The sequence below is a fragment of the Atheta coriaria genome, unplaced genomic scaffold (genome assembly GCF_025399875.1).
Source record: "Atheta coriaria isolate IRGN ID8LTWV9N9 unplaced genomic scaffold, Caltech_Dcor_3.1 hic_scaffold_6_pilon, whole genome shotgun sequence".
NCBI classification, from domain to species: Eukaryota; Metazoa; Arthropoda; class Insecta; order Coleoptera; family Staphylinidae; genus Dalotia; species Dalotia coriaria.
In genome coordinates, this window is record NW_027045448.1 from 1,287,090 (window position 1) to 1,309,650 (window position 22,561).

The following is a 22,561-nucleotide window of genomic DNA, read 5'->3' on the forward strand; positions in this document are numbered from 1 at the left end:
TTGATGTATGTTGTTTTTGACGAATTCCAAAACGATTTTTTTTTATATTTTAGAAAAATTGAGTTAAACCGTTTGGATCAGTATTACGTTATTACAAGCTTATAAACCGATGCTTCCGTTGAACCACATTATTGATAAGATAAGCAATATTATGAATTAATAATGCATACATTGTGATTTTTTATTTAAAATTTTATTGTAACAATGTAACAGTAGATTCCAATGTGTAGCAAAGTATTACTTTTTAAAGTTAATTAATTTGGTTGGAATTATTTACAAACTGGCGACAGATCTAGAAAAAAACAAAACGCAAATTAGTGCTTTAGACGGCAATTGCAAATTAAGTGCTTAAAAACCAACTTTCCTACGTAGTTGTACCAGGAAGTAACCTTTAGTAGTAAAACCTATATTTCTTGATAATATATGTGAAATAAAATAGACCTACAGACCTATGTCAAAGAATATTTTCAGAGAGCCTTTATTTCACAGTAGTTCACTGTGAGTTGAAGCTTAAAATCAAATTAGGGTCTGTTGAATTCACTAAATATTAATGTCAGAGTTATAGCTTGGATTTTTACACACTTACGCATAAAGCAAACTGCGAATATATCAAACTACGCAGTTTTAAAAATTATTGTTAAATTATATCGATAACATACTTTTTAAAATATGCTTCAGTGCCAAAACAGCTGGAGAATCCGGCAACTCTGCCATGAAGTCCTTTCCTTCATCACAACACCGAGCTATTTTCGGATCCAACGGCAATTTACCCAAAAACGGAACGTTCAATTCCTCACACATTTTAATTGCGCCCCCAGTAGTGGGTTTGAATAATTCTGCCTCAAACTAAATACAAGTTGTATTATACGTATTTGAATTTTCAAAAATTATATATATAAAAATTACCTTACATGATGGACAAACAAACCCAGACATGTTCTCGACTACTCCAATTATATTAATGTTTACTTTGCGACAAAAGTCGATCTCTTTACGAACGTCTAAAAGCGCAACTTCTTGAGGAGTAGTAACAATAATTGCTCCTGTCAGGCCAGCTTGTGATAAATAAGTTGAAGCAGAAAGATGTTCATCAGATGTACCTGTTAATATTATTAATAATAATGTAAATATTATTCAACAACTTAAAGTATATGTTGGACTAACCAGGTGGTGTATCAATAAGCAAATAATCCATGTTACCCCAGTCTACCTCAGTTAAAAACTGTTTGATCATGCCATTCTTTTTGGGACCTCTCCAAATGACAGCATCATCAGGAGAAGCTAGTAAAAATCCAATTGACATCACAGATAAATTATCCTCAACATACTAAAACAAAAACTGTAATGTATACTGCAATAAATAAAATAGTAATCAATCATACCACTGGTGACCATCCAGAACCAGATTGATGAACTTGTTCATTCAGTACACCAAGAAGTCTTGGTTGTGAAGGACCACAAATATCAATATCAAGAACACCAACCTGCAATCAGTTAAACATTCAATGGAATATATTGATTAGATTATGGCAAATGTTGCATTTTTGCTATATAGGTTACTGTGCCAGGCACAACATTGCACAACATGCCAGCATTGATAGCCTGGAATTATGAGTTTTAGATTACTTCTCAGTGAATGGTCATGGAGTTTGGAGCTCCAGAGGAGAGAAGAAGCAGATATAATAGGGTAATGTGTAATTTATAAATGACTCACATTCTTTTCACTATCCTGAGCTGCTAGTGCTCGAGAGAGTAGTGTAGTCACTGTGCTTTTACCTACGCCACCTTTGCCTGATAAAATTAGAATTTTGTTTTTCACACATTCTAAGTGTTCTCTGACTTGTTCAATCCCAGGATCAACGCCTTTCGTGGCTCCAGAAGCACATATATTCTGATTAGGACAGCCTGCACATGCTGATACTTTACCAGCTGATTCACTCTGTGTTCCAGGACAATCTACAAATAATTTTAGTTAGGACGCATGATTATTTAAAATTCTCTTTGCTTACGATCCGGAGCGTTAGTAGGTATAACTTGAGCCATTGTTCTATGAATGTTATTGTTTCCTTATTTTGCGAAAAACTTTATAGTCGGGAAAGAAAATAAAGTGTGGAATGTTTACGAACTTGAGTCAGCTGAACGGTAGTATCATATATGACCGCCAGCAGATAATGGCGCTGTTCAATGCTGAATTTTGAAATCTTTTTCTAGAAACTTTAAAGTTATAAAATTTTCAGTTTGCTTATTTTAAAAATATATATTGTTTTTTTTACTGCTACCATTCCTCTTCTTGGTTGTATCGAGACCTGCTTTGGTTCCTTTCCTTTGGTGTCTGCTTGGCTGTTTTGGGCCGGTCAGTGATTTGTCCTGATTGTGTTATTGAATATCCTTAATTTTCTACGTGAAAATGTAACTGGGATCTCTAAAACTCTTGATTGTTGACCATTTCTGTACACGTGTTATATTTTAACTTTATCAGAACAGTTGTAAAACTTTTAATTTAATTTTTAGATCCAAGTTGTCAATATATGTGCCAAAATATCATTAAGGGCGCTTGACGTTTTAAAATTTATTGTTTACTGTTTTTTTTACTAAACCTATACTTACCATCCTTTCGTTTTTGGAATTAAAATATTTCAAAATATATATACACCAACATGGCTGCTGATATGGGCGATACCGTAATGTATTCAGTGAGTTTATAGTTTTCTATGATTTCCTTCTATTCCTATGCAAATCGTATAAAAATCACTTGTATCTATAACATTGGATTCTATTAAAATGTTTAGCAACTTCAACCATGGAGTTCCGTAGCAGCCGACCCCGTTATGGAACAGGTTGCAGGACCTCCTATTCCTACAAGAATTGGAACGTATTATCAGACACCACGACCGCATCCCTGGAGGCCAACGCTTGGATATGAAACCGTTGAAGTCACTCCTTTGTAAGATAATTTCATAATATTTTCATTACGTAATAAAAAATGACTTGCTATAGGCCTGGCCAACCTGTGACCAACGCCATGATGGATCCTTGTTATACTCCAACCGGAATGGCAACCGAACCACTAAAGTTTCCAAATTTGGTGACGGGTTTTGAGCGGAATCCTGCGCATGCAGCGCGTGCTGCATTGTACACACGTTACACGCCCTTGGAATGGACGCAAGGATTGCTTGGGATTCTCAATGAATCCGACACGAATCGGAACTACTCCGAGCGATTAAAAGGCGAATTCATTCGAGTAATGAGGTACCAAGCACAACTTTCTTATTTAATTCAAAGAAACTAAAATATATAATTGTCATTAAGGGAAACTGATGAAACAACCGCACAAGGGCAGCGCGAATCTGGTCGTCGAATTGGTGAAAGAATCACAGACACCACATTCTGGCGCAACGAAGTCAAAAACGAATTGGAACGTTTGATGTCAGTTATTGGCCGGCTCACCGACGGAAAGCGAACCATTGAAAAAGGTATTCTAGATATTGAAGGCCCTTTACATATTGCGCAGGAGTGTTTATACTTGCGCGAAAATCGCCAAGGCATCGACTTGACACACGACGGACCCGAACAAGCACTGCTTAAAGAAATTGAATGTTATCGTAACACGCAGGAAAAGTTCCGGGCAGTTCTCGATAAAATCAAAACTCAATTGCACAACATTCGTGCGGCGCAACACGAATTGGAAACGGATATAAAAAGCAAAGAGGGTGCATTGGGAATTGACAATATGTGCCATCAATTGAACAACTTTTCGAAGGGTATTAATTATTATGGAGGAATTGAGAAGTTTAATCCCACGTATGTTACATTTCTTTAAATAATACCAAATGTATTGTTTTGTTAACTTCTGTTTTCATTATTGATTCATCAGAGTGAGCCATACCACTTCATGGGCGCAGAACAGTAACGGAATTGTATTACGTTCGCAAAACGAACGCCATAAAACGCAACAATTGGCATCAGATGTGGAGAATTTAATAAACAGCGGTGCATCGTTAATTTGGGATGTTTGGAGCTCCACAAACAATGCGCTCGCGCGTCGTGCGGCTGAATTACTGGAGGCAAAGAGCAAAATACAAATGCATCTCACCAAAGTGCAGCAAGAAATATTCGAAATGGAAAAACACATTGAACTTTTACGTAAAGCGATCTTGGATAAAACAAATCCAATGAAAGTTGCGCACACACGCTTAGAATCGCGAACGCACCGCAAAGGAATTGAATTGTGTCGTGATAAAGCACAAGATAGGTAATAATCCCGATCGAAATGTAAATATCATCTAAATTTATAATTTATATTTCAGTCTGGTCAAAGAAGTATTAGATATGCAAGGAAGTATCGAATATTTGCACCGAAAGCTGCAGGAAGCCGAAGCGCAGCATCAACAATTATTAAAAACCCGGTCGAATCTCGAGACCGATTTACATTCGAAGGTACAAACGCTGTTCATCGATCGGGAAAAGTGTATGGGGATGAGGCGATCGTTCCCGATTACTGCCACCATCAAATATTGAAACTTTAATCACTTCTTATGGTGCGATTCTGTGTTCACCACTTAACAAACGAACGTACGAAAGCTCCAAGACGCTTCGTACGGCGAAGTTATGGATCGGCCTTAAGTGGTATTCTGTGCGCGCATCTATATCTTTACCTAAAGTCAATCCCGCTGCACCCTAAAATTTGACAGAAAGCGCGCGAGTTTCAAATGTATGGGTTCTTCAATTATTCAAATATGCAACAAATATGTGTTAATACTTATTATTTCTATTTCGGTTCAATACTGACGTTTGAAAAGTCGCAATCAAAAGTTGTTATTGTTCATTGTTTTGATTTTTAAATTACCTTTGAAGAAACACAATCAAAAAATATAAATAATCTTTTATATGCTACGTATTTGGCTCATTATCAGCAAATACTTGTGAAAAATTGACAAAATATTTATCTCAAATTTATTGTTTTAGGAGTTTTTTAATTTGAAATTTTTGCTTGAAAACGTGGAATTTTGCATTTGAAAAATACAGATACACTCGATGCGTGCAATTCTTTGTCATCTTCATCTTTTTTCACATCTGCTGAGCACACGGCTCGGCAAAATATTCCACTTACCAATTTCGATGAATAGGCAGACTGAGACAGCAGACGACCGAGTGCGGTTGTGAGTGAGAACGAAGAGCTGCGGTAAGGCAGTTTCACCCGCGCCAAGAGAGCAGCGCATGCGTACAACATGTTACGAAGGCTATCGGCACCCTCAAGCTGCTCGAAAATTGAGGCGACCCGAACCCTCCAAAAGACCTCCGTTGGGCACTCAGAATTGCAATTTGCCTTCGTTCGACAGTACGGCACTTCGGGTGCTGCTCAGAATAACACCATTAAGCTGCTTGTCGGGCAGCATTATTTATGTGTCGAAATCTATCTGGTCCCAAATGTATTCCCCCATACCTAAAGTACAACAAATTTTAATTCTGATTCTGAATGTTTGGAATCATATAATCTAAGAATATTACCATCGAGAAACAACAACCATGACATTTTCAACTTTTAATATTTGTAATAAATGCAATAATCGTCCGCCTGCGTGAGTTTCACCATCATCATCACAATCCTAAAATAAGAAAGCAATTTTTATACAATCTATAGAAATGAGTGAAATTTAAATTTTTATTTTAAATACCTGTAATATTGTGCCATTAGATTGTTTAACTATGTAAGCATATATGTTGTGTGTGGCTTGTGAAATCTTTTTATTTTCTAGTAAAGTATTTAAAGCATTCCTGTAATTTTAAGCAAATTTAATTTTTACCCTTTCTACCATACTTGCAACTTACTTTATATCTTCTGCTGAAGATACATCACAGGTATGTCCCTGAAAAGAACTTTTCCTGTCCATAATTACAGGTCCATGTATTATTCTAATATCACATCTTCTGCTATTGTCAGTTGCTGCTTCATTTATATCATTTTCTAATGAGTGATTTAAAACTTCTGTGCTTTCATTTATGCCATCATTAACCAGCTCCTTTAGCTTTTCAATCCACTGAAATAATACAGGTTCACCTAAATTATCTCTACAAATTAAATGCTTACATGCTGCTCTTATACTACATACTATGTTTTATCCTACTTCACTTACAAGTACAATGTATCGAATTCCTCAGCAATTTTATGTTTCAGATATTTACTTAAAGTTGGAGCTAATAGACTATAAATTGGAGGGCCTTCTGAAGGATAAGAATCATTCAGAGTTACATATAGTTTAACATCTGGATTTATTTGAATGCTATAGGAATTCTCTCCATCAATTTCCTTTTTCCATTCATCTGCATATATGGATGATAGCACTTCTTGTTCTTCTTGTAATTTGCAATTCTCCATAGTGATTCAAATGTCTACAACTGCACAAAAGACTTTTCGGGCTCGCATGTGGATCAAAACAGTTCGTAACCTAAAAAGTACAACAAATCACAAGTAGGCTCCCTCAAAAAATAAGTTATGCCATAATAGAATAATTAAAGAATAATAGTTCAACATCTGGAAATAAGTAATGTAATTTACACACTTGTGTCAAGGCTGTGAATTCTCATTAATCATGTTTGCAATTAGAGCATTTTTTAATTTATCACCAAGTATATCTAGTCATTCATTAGCAAATGCAGTAAGAAACTTACACAGGACAAATATATTTAATCAAGTGAATAAAGCAAACAGTGAGAAACAAAGAAACCTTCGCTCTACATTGTATTATATAACTGCTGCTGGAGTTATTACTGCAGGATTCAGCTATGCTGCAGTACCTCTTTATAGAATGTTCTGCCAAGCCTACAGCTATGGGGGCACCATGTCAGAAGGACATGATGCATCCAAAGTGGAATCAATGAAATCTGTCAACCATAGGCCAATAAAAATCAAATTCAATGCTGATATTGCAGCCAGTATGAGATGGAATTTTAAACCACAACAGCATGAAATTACTGTGATGCCAGGTGAAACTGCATTGGCATTTTACACTGCAAGAAATCCCACTGCTGTGCCTGTAACTGGCATCAGCACTTATAATGTTGTTCCATTTGAGGCTGGCCAATACTTCAATAAAATTCAGTGCTTTTGTTTTGAGGAGCAACAATTGAACCCTCATGAACAAGTAATTATTTCTTGAATTTTAATAAATATGCATGTAATGTATCAATATATTTATTTTTCAGGTTGATATGCCAGTATTTTTCTATATTGATCCAGAATTTGCTGATGATCCTAAAATGGAATTTGTGGAGGAAATCACATTGTCATACACATTCTTTGAGGCAAAAGATGGCATCCATTTACCAGTTCCTTCATATGTTAAATAGTTGTTAAATTTGATTGAATAGAGTATTATTTAGTGTTTATGATGCATTATAATCAATACTATAAGATTCTCTGCCCTTTTTGGAGATATTATCACTGTTGTTCATTTGTTTGCTAAGATTTTTCATCATTTCACTATCAAAGTCATCATCAACTGTATTGAGAATCTCTTCAACAACCTCCGTTTGCGGAGGCGGATCTAGAATAATGGGTTCCCGGACTCTAAGGAGAGTTCTCATCACATCTTGATTGATCTCATTGATATCCCATTGGATTGCAGGATGCGTACCAATTATGATTGCTGTTCCTGGTAAATCAATATTTGGGTAACCATACGCGTTATTTGCTGGTAAGGAACCCTGAAATAATTATATATACGTAAACTGTGACATGTTAATGAATTCGTAGTTTTACTTGTATTTGAACCCAAACTTCATAAATAAGTTGGCAAGTGGAGCATCTCCAGAATTGCGTTGTAGGAAAGTTGGTTTTATCACTTTTCAAGACACAATAATATTCCTGCGTTCCTCGCAAAATATCAGTTATTCTTGCGACTCTACAAACATCTTTACGAACTGTTTTCACCGAATAATACGGTTTTTGACTTCTGCAAATTTTCCGTTTTTAAATTAAGTAATGATTATTTGGCTGTTTTTACCGATAAACTTGAATCTGAGTTAAAACAAAAATGATTCCGCCAAATAGGACTGAGGATTGATTGTCAATGGTGCAAATAACAGGGAGACATTGACCAGCAGATATTCCGCAAATAGGCATCCACAATGAAACGGTAACAGTGCCCAAGTTAAGCAAACCAAATCGAAACTTTCGCGTCACTTGTTGCTTTGCTTCCAGCATCAAATTCGTTTCGAATGATAAATTCCGGTAGGGAACAATTTCTAGTTCTTTTGAGTGAACTCCAATTATTTCCTCTTCTCCTTTGATGATCACATTAGCAACATACCTTTAACAAAATGTCCTGTAATTAATAGGCATTGTATCTTTTTATATCTCACTTAATTCTGCCATGTTCACCAGTCCAAGATGCGGGCAAATGTCCCGGTAGTTTGCATTTAAAAGGAAAGTAATAGCTTCGTTTTTCCATTATCACTTCGGTGCCATCATTTCCAGCCAGCGTGTGCCGGCAATAAAAGAAACTCTGTGTGCCCGTAAATGTCTTCGGAGACGACTTCATTAGCAAATTTTTGCCCGGATTTTGCCAATCACATTCTGCTGTACCTATAATCTAACTTTGCACATCATGCACATTATGTTGTCCGACAAACCGAATTTAAAAAATTACCTCGATGTACGCGTGAGTTAGGAACAATGCCGTTTGCACTTTAATTTTCACATCGCCACATATGACTTCGCGAGGGTGAATAAATTTATGATGCAATATAATTTCTACGCTGTAGTCAAATAATTCCATTTTAAAAATTATAAGTTTAAATTAAATATAAATTGAAAAAAGAATTGATTTTGGATTTAACCAAGCAAACGTCCTCTTGTCATATTTAAAACTTAAGGCGCCATCTGTTGAATTAATGCAAGTTGCATATGTTTATAAATGTGTAATTTTAATCGTTTAATTGTTATAATTTACTATAATCTACAAAATCTATTATATTGAATCATTTTAAAATTAATTGTATTGCAACTAAATATATTATATTTACTAAACTTGAAACATAGTGCGACATCTATGAACAGGTTTAAAGAGTCTAGCAAAAATGGCGTCTTGTAAATAAATTGTAAACAAAAATTGTCCTGTCACAAATAGTCCTCATATTTCATTCTTTTGTAATAGAGATCAATTTGCTTTGAACGCTGTAATCTCTAATATCGATACTTCGTATTGGGGTAAGACGAAATGAATAGTTTGGAAGATCCCGATCTCTCCCAACTCTCCGAACGCGATTACTATCAGGCATCGTCCAGCTCACTAACGTTACTTGACTCTTCAGACGCCACGAGACGTCGAAGGTACGTGCATTCGCCGAAAACAAACCTAGATTACCCGATTTAAATACATATCTTAATATGTAATTCTAGTTCAAACCGTTCGATTAAACGAAAGAAATTTGACGACGAAGTAGTCGGTTATAGTCGTGGATTGCCTGGAATTTCTACCACTCCAAAAGTCACAGTAAATATCATTGTAAATTAACTTTCTTACACAATTATTTTATTCATGAATTTTAAACTGGATTAACAATTCAATTAAACACCTCCTGCTCCACAAAAGTTTCCGTGAACAGTTTGCTAATGTGATAATTAGGTGTTAATTAAAACGTTTTGTTTTATATTTCAGCCAACTCGCATAAGAACCACATCAACACATTCAGATTTTACTCCAACATCACCAGCAGTAACACAGTCACCACCAATACCAGTCACTCCTATACCACCTACACCTATTACAACACCGAAACCAAAAGTAAAATCAATGCCGCGATCAATGGCAAGCTCATATCGGCGCAGTAAGAAAGGTAAACCAAATAGTTTGGTTGCAACTAAAGATCTTGGCAGATGGAAACCAACTGATGACTTGGCACTTATCATTGGTGTGCAACAAACGAACGACATTAGAACTGTTCATTTGGGTACCAAATTTTCCTGCCGATTTACCTTGCAAGAATTGCAGCAGAGGTGGTATGCTTTGTTGTATGATGAAGCAGTTTCAAGAGTCGCGGTTACTGCAATGAGAAACTTGCATCCAGATATGGTAGCAGCTGTGCAAGATAGAGCATTGTGGAGTAACCAAGAAGAACAATTGCTTTATACTATAAAATCAGTGAGTATAAGTCAAAATACCTGGATTTTCAGTAACTAACTACTTTATTTATTCTAGTCAGCAAATCCAACAGTTAGTACCTTTGCTGAAATGTTGGCACAACATCCAGAAGTATTCTACTCAGGTCGCACCGCAGTTGCTCTCCAGCGGCATTGGAATACATTGAAAATGTATTCATTACTACCGGATCAAGTACGGCAGCCATTGCACACAAACTACTCGACGAAACCGCCGTTGTATTTCAGCGACACGGAAGAAATGACTCAGGATGCGGATCTCAGCGAACCGGCCGATGCGTGGCTTGACCGTGAGCTGCGTTTGCAACAGCGGAAGAATGTCAAAGAAATTCGGCAGCTCGAAAATGAAATAGGAAGGTACAGTCTAAAATATGATTGTAATGTATTCCGTACTAAATCGTTTGTTTTATTGCATTGATTTTCTAGGTGGAACGTACTAGTGGATAACGTCACAGGTTCCTGTCCTGGCGAGATGGATGCTCAAACGTTGGCAGTGCTGCGTGGGCGTATGGTCCGATATTTAATGAGAAGTCGCGAAATCACGATCGGCCGTAAAGCAAAAGGACACATGGTCGACATTGACCTAACTTTAGAGGGACCGGCGCATAAGATATCTCGTAGACAAGCCACCTTACGGTAAGCATCGTTATACTGTCCACTTATCAGCATTGAAAGTGTTTTGTTTTTCGGTTACAGCTTAAGAAACACTGGGGAATTTTACTTGTCATCCGAAGGCAAGCGTCCCATTTTCGTCGACGGGCGCCCAATTTCCAACGGCAATAAAGTGCGATTATTCGATAATGCAGTCGTGGAAATCGCCTGTTTACGTTTCATCTTCAGCATCAATCAGGACCTCATCAGGGTAATTCATAACGAAGCCGTAAGACTGAACATGCCAGCGTAATTTGCAAAAACGTTTTTAATTTAAGAGTAGTGAAACGTTACAAAAATATAGAATATATGTTATACCATTAGGAGAATATGTAATTCATACCTGCCGAAAACAATGAATCTGGTAATAGAATAAATCACGCGCATGTTGATACGGATACAAATTAGTACTTGTACTTGAATTCGGTCTGTACCAAATAACGAATGTTGACTTGTGCTACGTCGTATACAATGAACTCGTTATACAACAACGACGACTTAGTCTTGTTCTTAACCGGCTTGCCAAGTGGAACATCGACATCACCAATCTTCTTGCTTATCTTAGGGTCTGGGCAGGTCATACCTAAACCTTTGCAACTATGCTTTCCCGATGGTAACTTGGTTACATTTTTGGCATCCTTCAATTCCATCATCTAAAATATTAAGTTTTAATTAAATACAAGTACAACCGATGTATGAATAAATATTTACCTCTCCGAGTGCCACATCACACAACAGCAACAAGCCGGTGTTGTTCTTCGGGGTGGTGTTACAATAGTTCGCTGATTTGGTGACCATATCAGCGAAGTAAATACCTTTACCGAACATGTAGCCTGTGACGGGCGCCTCCGGTGGGGCGATGCGCAAACCCTGCGAGATGATACCGGCAAAGTTAGTGACACGGGAACCGTGCCACAATAGCTGACGGTTGTGCATTTTCTTGAATGGCTTGAAGCGTTTTTCTTCACCCTGTCGCTTAACAGTGAACACTTCAGTGATTACCAGCTTGTAGGCGTCGTGTGTAGGTGCATGGGTGTTCTTCACATACTCCTCGATAATAGAGAATTCAGTAGAGTCGCGCTCCAAAACACCGATTTCAGCCTTAAGTTGCTCATAGTGCGAGTCAACGCTGCCCGACGAAGAGGATTTCATTAGATTGTAGGCAATTTCAAGCTCCATCAGATTGTCAATCATGTCGATCTTCTGTTTAATTTGATCTTCACTTTTTATAATCGGTAGGGATTCCACGCCGGCGGAATGCGGGACGTAAGTGTAGAAGCGATTTGAAGCGTCGATGAACATACGCTCATTCGTGTTTGTATCAGCGATCATCGTTTGCAATTCAGTGAGCACTTTATAGGCCTTTGTAATCTGTGATTTGCTTAACTTTCCAAGGGGCATTTTTTCGGTATCCAGCTCAAATTCCAACATGACCCTTTTCATGTCGTCAATGTTAAAGATGAGCTTCATGAGATTCTGCACAGGCGAAGGCAGCAATGATGGTACATCACAATCAATCTTGAGATTGTCGGTTTCATCCGTGTAGTCCACATCGATGGGATACAGGCGACCGGGCACTTTCTGGAACATGTGACGCATCTCCCATTGATTTCCTGTTTTCTCTTCGTAGAGCGCTTCGAATTCATTCACGGCTTCCATCAAGTCGGACTTTTGCTCCAACTTGTTACCACCGATGGTAGTTCCGATACGACCCCAGGCCCTGAATAGCCAAAAGTTGTTGCCTTTGTCCGATTGCAAAAGTTGTAATTTATAGAAGCTGTTTTTCTGTTTTTGTATGTCTGTGAGACCCAACACAGCCGTATATTTATCCTCGCCACGGACGTAAACGTGTGCATGGTCCTCCAAGCCGGAATCAGGATCAACGGCAGTGCCACCTTTGAGTTTCATAGTTACCGATTTTGGTACGGACTTGGTATAAATGCTCTTTGACTTGGATTTGTGACTACTGGTTTCTTGAGGAACACGTTTGGCAGGCTAGCAAAACATAATTATGAGATTAATTTAGAACGTACGCATCGTTGTGCAACTTACATCCGATCCCCAATCACAAATAGATTTGTCTTCGACAAGTTTGAAGATATCTTCGTACTTTTTACCCTTGGCATCTTTAACAAATTTCTCTCCGACAACATGTACTTTGGCATCTTTTGCGGCTGTAATTCTAGCTCCCATCTTTTCCACTTCTTCTTCATTGGAAATCATGGCCATGACGTTTTCATCGATTTTAGTTGTTACCTTTCCTCCAAGTTTGACAATATCTTTCTTTAATTTCTCTTTATCACTGACGTTAAACAATACAAATTCCATATTGTAGAGTGGTGGACGTTCACGTTCCACTTTCGGTCTGAAAAGTTATACCAATAAGTTACATCAGTCATTGAAATAATTAAATTAACTAAGCAACTAAAGACATACTTGGAATCAACTTCATCTTCTTCTTTCTTAGGAACCACAGTCGGTTTAACATCCTTGATGATTCGATTGCCAACGACACATTTGTATTTCTTTAAAAAGCTGTGTTCCTCGGCTAATTCTTTTGGAACCACAAATTTCGAGCGTGCAGGTTCTTTGAAGACTTCTGCGCATTTTGTCCATTCAGTTAAATCACCCTTGCATTCATAGCCGAATTTGTTGAACACTAATTGGCCATCTTTGCACACTGTGCACGGTAACAGACGACCAAATGCCATCAAGTCAGACAAACGATCCAACATCTGTTTGAAAATATATATGATTAGCGCTTAAAATATACACATTACACGTTTCCATACCCGCTCTTCTCCCTGAGGAATTTCTTGCTCATTCGCTTCCAGCAAGTAAATCAAATCTTTCTTCGAAACTTTCGCTTTCAACAGGTCACGATATTTAAAAATGAGTTTAGATTGTGCTTTAATTTTGTCAGCGTCGACGTCGGGTTCCTCTTCCTCTTTCTTCATCTTCTTGGTATCAGGTTCTTCTTCTTGTTTGATAGCCCTATTATTAAGAAATTGTTTAGCATAATCCGAGAAATTTATTTGAACAATTACTTACGGTAATTGCTTCTTAACAGCATCCTTGTCGGCTTTACCCAGACTGTTGTAGCCTGGTAAGCTATCGCCGCTAACGAAAAAGCCCAGCTCTGATCGAAGCTTTGCGAAGCAATTCAAGTGATGCCACATATCTTGCCCGCCGTATTTGCGACCAACTTCAGTAGTAAAGTCCTTCTTGGCGATGCGTACTTCATCTTTTAATATCTTTTGTTCACAACCGCGGCAACCAGCTCGACCGGACTTTGCCATTTCGATTCGAAAGTCTTGTAGAGCACCTGACGCTGCGCTCGCACGTTTCTTGCCTTTCCCTTTACCCTCCGGAACAACGATAGCACCCAAGGTTTCTATTTGTACATATACAAGACACACAGTATAATAAAACATGAAATTATCAAACTAGATATTCAAAAAAACATACTTATTTTCTCTCTGATTTTCTCCTGGTCATCCCATCTGAGAGATTCAAAATGTTGAATGTCATCAACTGTTTTTGGCCTTTGCTTGCCAAAGAAACATGTATAATGATACCACTGCGTAATTTTTCCATCAAAAGCTGGCGATTGAACCAAAACAGCAAGGCGCAGCGTATCTTTGCCAATGTTGGACTTGCACCCTTTGCAGGAAGCCCTAGCGCTCTTGGCATATTCAGCTCGGTAAGGCAGATCGTCTTCCATTGCTTAACAATTAATTATTGCTATCACTACACAAGTTTGCAACATGCATTACAATGAATATCACTAAAAATTTATTTAGGTTTACCTTATTATGAGTATTCTGATGAGACGACAACCAACGGTTATTTACAAGAAGTGATGTGGAATGTGACGAATATGTACGAAAAACAATTGGGTGAAATCAATACTTTATAAATGTTCTATTGTTGTCGGAAATAAATGTTTATTTTCACGAGATTGCAATCCTCAGCGGTTATGCCATTGATTAGCGGGACAATTTACCGGACAAACTAGTTTCAACTGTGCTGCTCACTTTTGGCGCCAAGTACAAAATTTTAGTGTAAAATAAAATTCCCTAGGACTACATTGCGGCTACAATCAGTATGTTTTAAAAATAAACTTTTGTCGCGTATTTATCAGGTTTTCATCCAGTAAACTGGATTAAAAATGAATATATTTTTTATTTATACAAATGATATAAAACGGTTGCGATTTATTTTCGAGATACCGTTAAAACTTCCAAAAATGTGTTTAAAGTTTTTAAAATGTTAGTAGAATCAGTATCATTATATTTCTAGAATGCATGTATAGCTTATCTAAAAGAATGTGAGTAATATTATTTTACAGGTAATCATGAAATGTTTCACAACGCTGATAAATGTTATCAATATATATCAGATATTTTGATAAATAAATATTGCATAGATAAAGTATTCACTCAAACATCCAATGCTTAATTAACATCCACATTGTGCTTCATTCATTTTAATCATAACACACATATTTAAAATGGTTTCAACAACAGTTCTTGTTTTTATATTAGGATACCTAGTCACTTTTACCACAGGTGAATATGTTATAAACCTAAAATAATATTTATCTTATATATACAATATATAAATTTTAAATTGATTTGTTTTAAGGTTTAAAATGTTACACCTGTTCAATTGGTGAAAACGATTTTGATCAAAGATGTGTCACTGATCCGGCAAATGTTGAAATTGGTTCTCCTATAACAAATTGCAATAAGAAGTATTGCACTTCTTTTCGGCAAGAATTTATTGTTAGCCAAATCCAGCGATTTTTTTCCTCCACAATACTAAACTTTGATTTCATAGGACCCGAAAGGTAAAGTGGCATCAATGGTTCGCGGTTGCGAAGACAAGCCAACATTCTTGAATCAAATCATTGAAGATGGCACCTATCGTTATTACTATCGTTCATGTCAAGAAGACTTGTGCAACGATGGCACAGGTTACGCTACCGGGAATACCGCGTTGCAAGACCAAGATATCGGAAAAACAATCTACACCCAGGGAATGGGAGGGCAACATCAGTCAAAATTAACTCATTTCTTTTAACAGTTATCTCATTCGTTGTGTATTACCAATTATAATCAAAGCTACGATATTTGTAAGTAGGATAGATGTTTACACCATGAAAAAACACATTTTTTTCCTACGGGTCTTTAACCGAAATTTATATTTCGGATTATTATAAAACAAAAATGAATAACAGCTGTAAAGTTAAAATTAAAAATTGCAGTTTAGAAACAAATTCATTTGTGGACCTGGAGATGCTTGGTATTAATTATTGCTATGAATATATTATTGTGTGAATGTACAATCAGAGAGGGCAGACGTGATCTACACTCCGTTGATTACTGTATGATTAAACATGATACACGGAAAAGGACTTTTTTAACATCCACTAGTTTGGACTTTAAATTATATTTTGCATTTTATATTGCGTTCACACAGCTCTCTTATTATAAATTGAATGTAATACATATGTACCTGTATTTATATATTTGTTGCATTTTTATTATTGTTCTCTTGTTAAAAGTATTGGAAAATTTTCAGTCACAAGATGATCATCTTGGAAAACAATGACGATATTAATCTCAAATTCTAAAAAATAAAATACATAAATATATAGTTACACTAAAGCCGAAAATCAATCAAAGAGGGACATACCTATTTTGAAATTCACTTTAATTAAAGTCGGACATGTAAATAACCGTGGAAAAATCATATAAATGGGAATTTGAATATTATGCGGAATGTCGCCATCTCCAATTTGAATGTTCTGAATTTCAGTAGCTAAAACATAGTGTTAAAGTCACTATAAAGAAAAGTAATATATTTTATATTAACAAACCATCCCTTGCATAACCTTCAGCACATCCGCAAGTTTCCACGCGAACCAATTGTATTTCCACGGATCTAATGGGCTTTTCACACCTCTCCAAAACAAGATGACCTGTAAGTGGTCTGTTAATGCTACACCTTGTGGAATCTAGCTTTCCAACTAAGAGAAAATCAGGAGCACCTGCCCAACCTAAAATAATTTATGTTACTCCAAATAATTCTACATATGATTAAGTCAATTGGCATCACCTAATGACAGTGAAGATGGGCTAATAGAAAATGTAACAGGTTTGGATCCTTCATTCTGATTAGGTTTATATTGTACCAAGAACTGTTGACTCTTCTGGATGTCTTTTGATAGGAATGATCTTTTCATTTCACACCTCAAACTGTAGCTAATGTTTATAAAAACGCCATGATATGTCTCATATAATTCTCTGTTCTGCTTTGGCTTTAAGGGCAATTCAAATGCAATTTCTGTTTTGTCTGCAGGTAATTTGCCAGGTGGTAATACCTCACACTGCATATGTACCAGTTGTATGGGCTGAAACAATTAATATACTTAGGAAAAAAGATACCTCAGGTCAATATTATCACATTACCTTAACAGAGTTATAAAACGCTTCAAATATTCCAACATTCTTTGAGCTCAGTTGTAAATTAACAGATCCTTCCATTATTAGTGTGATTCCATCATGTTTGAAATCAGAGTTGGATTGAATAACAATGAATCCCGTCACGTTATCCTAAAACTAAATGTAAATACACTATATTCAAACATGAAATAATTTACCCCTTCATAGTACACTTTGTCCGCTTTTTTCAGACGAATATCGAGTGAAACTGACATTTTAAAAAATAAGCCCAAACAACACACCAAAATATTATTGTAGGTTAGAGTCAGAGTAGTAGAGTAGAGTACTCAAACAAATTCAAACTCTCCAAAGGCTTCAAAGATATGAAAAACATGTTAGCTGTGTTCAAAGCGTACTTATCATTAATCGTTACATTAATTAACTTTGATTGTAATATATTTTAGATAAAAAATTGTCTTGTGCATTGAAACTAGATTTAAATATTCATTATTCTCGGTCACAAATTTCAAATTTCGCGCAACGGATGTTAAGGCGCGTAGTAAAATGACGGTTATAACCGTGTTTCAAAGCTTCTCAAAAACGTCCTTCACTTTCGTTATATTCTGGACACGTCGTGTTCACGTCGACAATTTAATCTTTAATCATCCAGATACAGTAACAAAACCGTTTCATCAAAATGTCCTCTTCGGATTCTAGAACAAGTGCATCGTCCGTCATCTCTAGTATTTCTCTACTTTCGGATCGTATAGAGAAGCAGCGAATTGATATTAGCAAATTTATACCTACCAACCAAAAACTGAATTTCCGAGGATCCAAAGTGAAACGATTTAAACCCATTGCCACTCAGGGTCTTTATGTTAAAATGATTGAGAAGAGTGATGAATTGCAGGTAAGTTTAATAAAAGCATTTTTATGTTGTCCATTCGAATCATTGAATGCGTTTCCAGTATATTGTACAAAGGCTTGTTCAAGCAATAACTAACGATCTTAACAATATACATCAGTTACTTCAACTTATTCCCGATTTATTGTTGGTGGATTACAAAATAGAAAAATATACATCACAGGATTATGAGATGCAAATTGGAACTTTGTTTGAAATTGCAGCAAGGAAACATAAAGATGTGCAAGTAATGTAGTTTTATTCATGCCGTGTACATTACTATGTACACTTTTAATACACATATTACCCTTAGTTGTTTTTCAGGAGGGTGACAATATATTTACTTATGAGAGCAAGGAAGGAAAAAACTTGTCTCTCATGATTGATCAGTTCTTATGGTATTTATGCAAGCAATTGACAGCTAACACTCAGATTTTAGCTACGTTTGAAAAAACAATGCGCATTTTTCTAAGTTTCTTGCGACACGTTAGCAAAAGTGAGGTCGATGCCTTGCGTTTAACAGCATATATATTTGGTGCGTTTTGCATAGTTATTAGATCCATATAATAATTAAATATTCTTTTTAAATTCATTTTCAGCTTTTAGAATTAATAAATATTTCTGTGTGCGAAAAGTTCAACTTGCTATCCAGGAATCGTTGGTAGACCTTGATCGTGCCGCAATAATTTACGATGCTATTAATAACATCATCAGCACGTACGAGCTTGATTCAATTTACGGCGGTCGACAACACAACTTTTTATTTCATTCATATAATTTGGAATTTGCATTGTACTACCACATTTACATCGTGACAGATGATGCAAATCAATTTGCCAACGAAAAGAATATTACATTCTTAAGTGATCTGCTTGAATTGAAGAAAGTTACGATGATTAAAAATCTCATTGAAAGTTGCACCATTTTATTGCATCAAACACATTTAACTCACATATTTCAAATGGAGTCATTTCATAAAATTGTTGAAAACTTATACTGCCGACTGAATCATACGAATAATGATATTGCCATGCTGTCAGCAATTTTCTTCGCCACAGCTTTTCAGTATAGGTAGGTGAATTTCACCGCATTCTTCCGTCATATTTTACAAAACGAATATTTTTTTAGGCATCAGTTGAGGATCACAGAAAAACTTTTGATCAGATTGATAATTCGATCTTACAGCATCAATTTGAAACTGGCTCGTAAGTGTGCCCAAGCTCTTGCGATGTATTTAAAAGAATTTGATGACACCATTGTCTACAAACTACTGATCAAAATGGTGTCTAAATTTGACAAAGATACATACGAACAAGCGGTACGTAATTTTAATGTTTTTTTCAATTTATTTATGGTGATTATGTTTACAGAGCAAAGTAAAATATTCATATCTTGTGGAATCGTTATACCATTACTTAGTGCTGCTGCAACCGTATCATATTGTGGCAAAACTAAAGCATCCAAAGCTTTTCACCGACGAAGAATATAAAGGGATGATAGAGTTATGGTATAATTCATGTTGCATGTTTTACAATGGTAAAATTGGCGTAGATCGTACTCGAACAAAGATACAAGTAGCAGACGACGATGATAAAAACAACACGACGTTTTTCATTTTGAGTAATACTCCTAAGCTACTGGCAAGTACAAATGATAGCGATGCTATGATATGGATATTTAAGTCGCTAGCGTTAATTGAATATAATACACCTGAGGTGTACCAGCTGAAAAATGTAATATTAATAACTACCGCAATTTTATGATGATTTTATATATGTTTCTTTGTAGGTATTGAATGGTATTGTTCTGGAGAGTATCAAACATCTCGACAATGTGAAAATTAACGAGTGTCTTTCCATGAACATAGCTTTATTTATTCAAAAAGCTTCATATGTCAATGGAGGAGAGTCTTATTTGACAATGTTGGAAGTGGAATTAGCCAAGACTATTAAGCAATACAAAGAAGATTTAAGCCAATTATATGTGAGTGCTATTCTCGGAAACAAATGGATTAAATCATTTGTTGATATGTTTTTTTCCAATAATTTTTAGAATTGCAATGGTGCTGAAGATTCATTGGTAGAATTTAAGTTAAGAATTGTACGTGCGGCCATAAAGATTAGAGCTATCTTTACATGTAATATTTCTCGCAATACCCTGGACATTGAGTTGTTTTATAATTATTGGATAGATTCGGATTTGCCAGATGAAGTAAGTTTATGTTTTTACGATAAACAATAATCAATTTGATGTTTTTGATTGTACAGATTATTACTGAGCAAATCAAAATATGTACTCTATACTTTATGCGTCAATTCAGAGCGCTAATCCAAAACGAAGATAATAATCGAGAAATTGACCACCATACTCTAGAACGTTTGAAAATAGAGGCACGCTCATATTGGGTGTCAATGGACAAGCTATTGGAAAGCAATATGAATTTCTACAGCACTGTAAGAATAACGAAAAAATATTATTTCTAAATGTTTAAACATTAATTAACTAGGTACTTGAAGCAATGGGGATTCTGATTGGGAACTACAAGTTGCTATTCACTCCTGAGATTTTACACAACAATCCCATTTTGCTGCAAGCATCTTGGAACTATACGGAGTATTGGAGTACGGTTGAAAGTATTTTTGATACTTTTTTGGAGGAGTGTGTACTGAAAAGTAACGACGTGGCTATTCCGATTAATACTCGTCGAAGATACTTCAACATTATATTTACACTTTATTATCACCCAGAGCAGCCGAACCAATTCACTCCCTTTATCACTAAATTGGTTGTTTACTATGAACACGTAGGTTTGGAGTTATGCCGGCTGGAAGTATTAATTTGAAGAAAACGGTTTTTGTGTTTCAGTGTCATGAATTATTCCAATCTTCATACAAACACTTTTTCAATGAAGTTATCGCATATGATATTGCGGATTACTTCCATTTAATTGTATCGGCGCTAAAATTTATTGACGAAGACACTAATGTGATTATTAATACGGAAAAACTTTGCAAGTTGTTAGCGGCGTTCCTTTTGAATACGGAAATTGTAGATTTTTGAAATTCTGTATCGATTTCGTTGTGGAGAGGGAGAATTATTCGATTCTTAAATATATTCCAACATTTGCTGGGGATCTACCCAAGAGTGATAGGGAGGATGTGTAAGGCTGCGTTTTTTATGATTTTTTTTATGTAGTTGTTAATTCATTTGATTTTAGGAATTCATATGCAGGGAGGTTGTTAACCGCCGAGCACATGATCACATTGTAAAAGATACTTCTTTTGATTTTACGATGTTTTTATTTATTTACAAATCTGTATAAATTTTAGTTGATGATTAATATGGTTGTAATATAACATACAACCCGAGTAGATTCTTGAAACAATAATTGATTGAAAATTTTTTTTTCGCAACTATTCAAGCTTTCACACTTTCAAAGTACAACTTTTAGAAACATCACGAGATGTCGCTAGAGTAAAAATATTATTTATTACTTTTTGTATACATTTAATAAATCAGCATAAGTCTATGAGTTTCATATAATTTAAACGGTTTAAGAATTTTGACATTTTGTTTTCGTAGAATGTATGTAGAATGGATTTTTCATATTCTGTCCTTTTCTAATATGGTCACTCATCGTAACTCGTAACTGCCATTTTGAAATTCAAACGTGCTGTGCGATTCAGTGGCGGTTGCTGAGTTGTTCGGCAGTTAATATTTCTTATTGTTTTAAAGATTTAAAAATACATTTAAAGACAATTATTCTAGTGAAGAAAAGGAGAAAAATAGTGATAACATAAAATTTAAATGAAAATGGATTTGGTAAGGAATATAATACCAAAGCAAGCTACAGCGTTTTAGGTTAGTTTTGTTGATTTCTTAATTTGTTATAGATTCCTGATCTAAGTAATGCCTATAAACTACAATTATCAATGTTCCTTGAGGAAAACCGCCTAGAATCTTTCAAGAAGTGGGTGTTTGATGATGATCAACCATGTAATGCAGCCAAGGTATGATCTTTGTTATGAGCTACATGGAAGTAAATAATAATGTTAATTTTTTATTCAGATGGCAGAAGCAGGATTTTATTCAACTGCTACAAAATCAGATCCTGACTTAGTACAATGCTTCCTGTGCAGTAAACCTCTTGATGGTTGGGATGCAAAGGATAATCCTTGGGAGGAACACTTATCACACTCAAAGACGTGTACATTTGCAAAGTTAAAATTGCCAGAAGAAGAGTTAACATGCGTCCAATTTGCAGCCATAAGGAAAGAACAACTACAAAATGTATATAAAAAGCATTTTGCTGATTTAATACAAGACAGAAAAGATGCATGGGATGAGTTCTGTGCAAGCATAGAAGAAGTTGCAAAAATGAAGTAGAAACCCAAACCC

The 22,561-nt window shown here is 35.8% G+C and overlaps 10 protein-coding genes across 15 annotated transcripts; 5 read left to right on the forward strand and 5 right to left on the reverse strand.

Annotated features, from left to right (window-relative positions):
- Window positions 1–171: 171 nt before the first annotated feature.
- Window positions 172–2,165, reverse strand: Nubp1 (NUBP iron-sulfur cluster assembly factor 1). Its single transcript, XM_065305282.1, has 7 exons — window positions 2,010–2,165; window positions 1,715–1,956; window positions 1,383–1,484; window positions 1,165–1,327; window positions 907–1,100; window positions 660–846; window positions 172–292 (listed from the first exon to the last, which is right to left on the reverse strand). The coding sequence occupies exons 1-7, from the start codon at window positions 2,041–2,043 to the stop codon at window positions 270–272; spliced, it is 945 nt and encodes a 314-aa protein (XP_065161354.1). The 5' UTR covers window positions 2,044–2,165; the 3' UTR covers window positions 172–269.
- On the forward strand, window positions 1,550–4,530 carry LOC135794118 (tektin-3-like). 2 transcript variants are annotated; one of them, XM_065305280.1, is made up of 6 exons: window positions 1,550–1,687; window positions 2,790–2,944; window positions 2,998–3,249; window positions 3,310–3,801; window positions 3,875–4,252; window positions 4,308–4,530. In XM_065305280.1, the coding sequence occupies exons 1-6, from the start codon at window positions 1,637–1,639 to the stop codon at window positions 4,516–4,518; spliced, it is 1,539 nt and encodes a 512-aa protein (XP_065161352.1). In that variant the 5' UTR covers window positions 1,550–1,636; the 3' UTR covers window positions 4,519–4,530. The 2 variants fall into 2 exon arrangements, with proteins under 2 accessions (XP_065161352.1, XP_065161353.1); XM_065305281.1 differs by lacking the exon at window positions 1,550–1,687 and adding an exon at window positions 2,512–2,693.
- An 843-nt stretch (window positions 4,531–5,373) lies between these two features.
- LOC135794496 (protein IMPACT-A-like) lies at window positions 5,374–6,376 on the reverse strand. The gene is made up of 5 exons (XM_065305801.1): window positions 6,135–6,376; window positions 5,830–6,069; window positions 5,676–5,775; window positions 5,509–5,606; window positions 5,374–5,443 (listed from the first exon to the last, which is right to left on the reverse strand). The coding sequence occupies exons 1-5, from the start codon at window positions 6,374–6,376 to the stop codon at window positions 5,374–5,376; spliced, it is 750 nt and encodes a 249-aa protein (XP_065161873.1).
- Window positions 6,377–6,590: 214 nt separating this feature from the next.
- Window positions 6,591–7,384, forward strand: Cox11 (Cytochrome c oxidase copper chaperone COX11). Its single transcript, XM_065305287.1, has 2 exons — window positions 6,591–7,142; window positions 7,204–7,384. Exons 1-2 carry the CDS (start codon window positions 6,591–6,593, stop codon window positions 7,345–7,347), a joined length of 696 nt encoding a protein of 231 aa, XP_065161359.1. The 3' UTR covers window positions 7,348–7,384.
- Window positions 7,177–8,866, reverse strand: LOC135794122 (uncharacterized). Of its 3 annotated transcripts, none has more exons than XM_065305284.1 (5): window positions 8,649–8,866; window positions 8,362–8,591; window positions 8,004–8,309; window positions 7,760–7,952; window positions 7,177–7,704 (listed from the first exon to the last, which is right to left on the reverse strand). In XM_065305284.1, exons 1-5 carry the CDS (start codon window positions 8,775–8,777, stop codon window positions 7,384–7,386), a joined length of 1,179 nt encoding a protein of 392 aa, XP_065161356.1. In that variant the 5' UTR covers window positions 8,778–8,866; the 3' UTR covers window positions 7,177–7,383. The 3 variants fall into 3 exon arrangements, with proteins under 3 accessions (XP_065161356.1, XP_065161357.1, XP_065161358.1); XM_065305285.1 differs by having other exon boundaries at window positions 8,362–8,595; window positions 8,649–8,788; XM_065305286.1 differs by having other exon boundaries at window positions 8,362–8,584; window positions 8,649–8,787.
- A 209-nt stretch (window positions 8,867–9,075) lies between these two features.
- Window positions 9,076–11,214, forward strand: Rcd5 (microspherule protein Rcd5). 2 transcript variants are annotated; one of them, XM_065304668.1, is made up of 6 exons: window positions 9,076–9,331; window positions 9,401–9,506; window positions 9,660–10,142; window positions 10,200–10,516; window positions 10,586–10,795; window positions 10,856–11,214. In XM_065304668.1, exons 1-6 carry the CDS (start codon window positions 9,219–9,221, stop codon window positions 11,061–11,063), a joined length of 1,437 nt encoding a protein of 478 aa, XP_065160740.1. In that variant the 5' UTR covers window positions 9,076–9,218; the 3' UTR covers window positions 11,064–11,214. The 2 variants fall into 2 exon arrangements, with proteins under 2 accessions (XP_065160740.1, XP_065160741.1); XM_065304669.1 differs by having other exon boundaries at window positions 9,401–9,494.
- Window positions 11,061–14,834, reverse strand: Parp1 (Poly-(ADP-ribose) polymerase). The gene is made up of 8 exons (XM_065304667.1): window positions 14,620–14,834; window positions 14,279–14,536; window positions 13,862–14,204; window positions 13,603–13,804; window positions 13,247–13,545; window positions 12,863–13,175; window positions 11,522–12,805; window positions 11,061–11,463 (listed from the first exon to the last, which is right to left on the reverse strand). The coding sequence occupies exons 2-8, from the start codon at window positions 14,532–14,534 to the stop codon at window positions 11,215–11,217; spliced, it is 2,946 nt and encodes a 981-aa protein (XP_065160739.1). The 5' UTR covers window positions 14,535–14,536; window positions 14,620–14,834; the 3' UTR covers window positions 11,061–11,214.
- Window positions 14,835–16,248: 1,414 nt separating this feature from the next.
- LOC135794213 (vacuolar protein sorting-associated protein 26C) lies at window positions 16,249–17,607 on the reverse strand. The gene is made up of 6 exons (XM_065305416.1): window positions 17,478–17,607; window positions 17,287–17,430; window positions 16,934–17,228; window positions 16,695–16,874; window positions 16,511–16,636; window positions 16,249–16,444 (listed from the first exon to the last, which is right to left on the reverse strand). The coding sequence occupies exons 1-6, from the start codon at window positions 17,532–17,534 to the stop codon at window positions 16,359–16,361; spliced, it is 888 nt and encodes a 295-aa protein (XP_065161488.1). The 5' UTR covers window positions 17,535–17,607; the 3' UTR covers window positions 16,249–16,358.
- Window positions 17,608–17,861: 254 nt separating this feature from the next.
- Window positions 17,862–21,723, forward strand: LOC135794076 (uncharacterized). 2 transcript variants are annotated; one of them, XM_065305218.1, is made up of 12 exons: window positions 17,862–18,169; window positions 18,228–18,410; window positions 18,488–18,698; window positions 18,763–19,234; window positions 19,292–19,481; window positions 19,534–19,896; window positions 19,952–20,146; window positions 20,216–20,374; window positions 20,431–20,616; window positions 20,670–20,966; window positions 21,029–21,323; window positions 21,381–21,723. In XM_065305218.1, the coding sequence occupies exons 1-11, from the start codon at window positions 17,957–17,959 to the stop codon at window positions 21,221–21,223; spliced, it is 2,664 nt and encodes an 887-aa protein (XP_065161290.1). In that variant the 5' UTR covers window positions 17,862–17,956; the 3' UTR covers window positions 21,224–21,323; window positions 21,381–21,723. The 2 variants fall into 2 exon arrangements, with proteins under 2 accessions (XP_065161290.1, XP_065161291.1); XM_065305219.1 differs by lacking the exon at window positions 17,862–18,169 and having other exon boundaries at window positions 18,277–18,410; window positions 18,477–18,698.
- Window positions 21,724–21,976: 253 nt separating this feature from the next.
- Det (baculoviral IAP repeat containing deterin) lies at window positions 21,977–22,549 on the forward strand. The gene is made up of 3 exons (XM_065305804.1): window positions 21,977–21,985; window positions 22,057–22,173; window positions 22,232–22,549. Exons 1-3 carry the CDS (start codon window positions 21,977–21,979, stop codon window positions 22,547–22,549), a joined length of 444 nt encoding a protein of 147 aa, XP_065161876.1.
- The last annotated feature ends 12 nt before the right edge of the window (window positions 22,550–22,561 follow it).

Bases quoted from the DNA above. Each gene is read 5' to 3' on its own strand.
- LOC135794118 (XM_065305280.1), top strand. From the start codon at position 1,637: ATGGTCATGGAGTTTGGAGCTCCAGAGGAGAGAAGAAGCAGATATAAT. The intron at 1,688-2,789 runs GTAATGTGTAAT...TAAAATGTTTAG, and splicing joins GAAGAAGCAGATATAATAGG to CAACTTCAACCATGGAGTTC. The intron at 2,945-2,997 runs GTAAGATAATTT...GACTTGCTATAG, and splicing joins ACCGTTGAAGTCACTCCTTT to GCCTGGCCAACCTGTGACCA.
- Cox11 (XM_065305287.1), top strand. From the start codon at position 6,591: ATGTTTGCAATTAGAGCATTTTTTAATTTATCACCAAGTATATCTAGT. The intron at 7,143-7,203 runs GTAATTATTTCT...TTTATTTTTCAG, and splicing joins AATTGAACCCTCATGAACAA to GTTGATATGCCAGTATTTTT.
- LOC135794213 (XM_065305416.1), bottom strand. From the start codon at position 17,534: ATGTCAGTTTCACTCGATATTCGTCTGAAAAAAGCGGACAAAGTGTAC. The intron at 17,229-17,286 runs GTAATGTGATAA...TAATTGTTTCAG, and splicing joins CGTTTTATAACTCTGTTAAG to CCCATACAACTGGTACATAT. The intron at 16,875-16,933 runs GTGATGCCAATT...AAATTATTTTAG, and splicing joins CCCATCTTCACTGTCATTAG to GTTGGGCAGGTGCTCCTGAT.
- Nubp1 (XM_065305282.1), bottom strand. From the start codon at position 2,043: ATGGCTCAAGTTATACCTACTAACGCTCCGGATC. The intron at 1,328-1,382 runs GTATGATTGATT...TTTTTGTTTTAG, and splicing joins GTTCTGGATGGTCACCAGTG to TATGTTGAGGATAATTTATC. The intron at 1,101-1,164 runs GTTAGTCCAACA...TAATATTAACAG, and splicing joins GCTTATTGATACACCACCTG to GTACATCTGATGAACATCTT.
- LOC135794076 (XM_065305218.1), top strand. From the start codon at position 17,957: ATGTCCTCTTCGGATTCTAGAACAAGTGCATCGTCCGTCATCTCTAGT. The intron at 20,147-20,215 runs GTGAGTGCTATT...AATAATTTTTAG, and splicing joins AAGATTTAAGCCAATTATAT to AATTGCAATGGTGCTGAAGA. The intron at 20,967-21,028 runs GTAGGTTTGGAG...TTTGTGTTTCAG, and splicing joins TGGTTGTTTACTATGAACAC to TGTCATGAATTATTCCAATC.
- Parp1 (XM_065304667.1), bottom strand. From the start codon at position 14,534: ATGGAAGACGATCTGCCTTACCGAGCTGAATATGCCAAGAGCGCTAGG. The intron at 13,805-13,861 runs GTAAGTAATTGT...TCTTAATAATAG, and splicing joins GCTGTTAAGAAGCAATTACC to GGCTATCAAACAAGAAGAAG. The intron at 11,464-11,521 runs GTAAATATTTAT...TTAATATTTTAG, and splicing joins GTGATGTGGCACTCGGAGAG to ATGATGGAATTGAAGGATGC.
- LOC135794122 (XM_065305284.1), bottom strand. From the start codon at position 8,777: ATGGAATTATTTGACTACAGCGTAGAAATTATATTGCATCATAAATTT. The intron at 8,592-8,648 runs GTAATTTTTTAA...GTGCAAAGTTAG, and splicing joins TAACTCACGCGTACATCGAG to ATTATAGGTACAGCAGAATG. The intron at 8,310-8,361 runs GTGAGATATAAA...ATTTTGTTAAAG, and splicing joins GGTGAACATGGCAGAATTAA to GTATGTTGCTAATGTGATCA.
- LOC135794496 (XM_065305801.1), bottom strand. From the start codon at position 6,376: ATGGAGAATTGCAAATTACAAGAAGAACAAGAAGTGCTATCATCCATA. The intron at 6,070-6,134 runs GTAAGTGAAGTA...TTTAATTTGTAG, and splicing joins GAATTCGATACATTGTACTT to AGATAATTTAGGTGAACCTG. The intron at 5,444-5,508 runs GTAATATTCTTA...GTTGTACTTTAG, and splicing joins ATGGTTGTTGTTTCTCGATG to GTATGGGGGAATACATTTGG.
- Det (XM_065305804.1), top strand. The intron at 22,174-22,231 runs GTATGATCTTTG...TTTTTTATTCAG, and splicing joins AACCATGTAATGCAGCCAAG to ATGGCAGAAGCAGGATTTTA.
- Rcd5 (XM_065304668.1), top strand. From the start codon at position 9,219: ATGAATAGTTTGGAAGATCCCGATCTCTCCCAACTCTCCGAACGCGAT. The intron at 10,517-10,585 runs GTACAGTCTAAA...TTGATTTTCTAG, and splicing joins CTCGAAAATGAAATAGGAAG to GTGGAACGTACTAGTGGATA. The intron at 10,796-10,855 runs GTAAGCATCGTT...TTTCGGTTACAG, and splicing joins CGTAGACAAGCCACCTTACG to CTTAAGAAACACTGGGGAAT.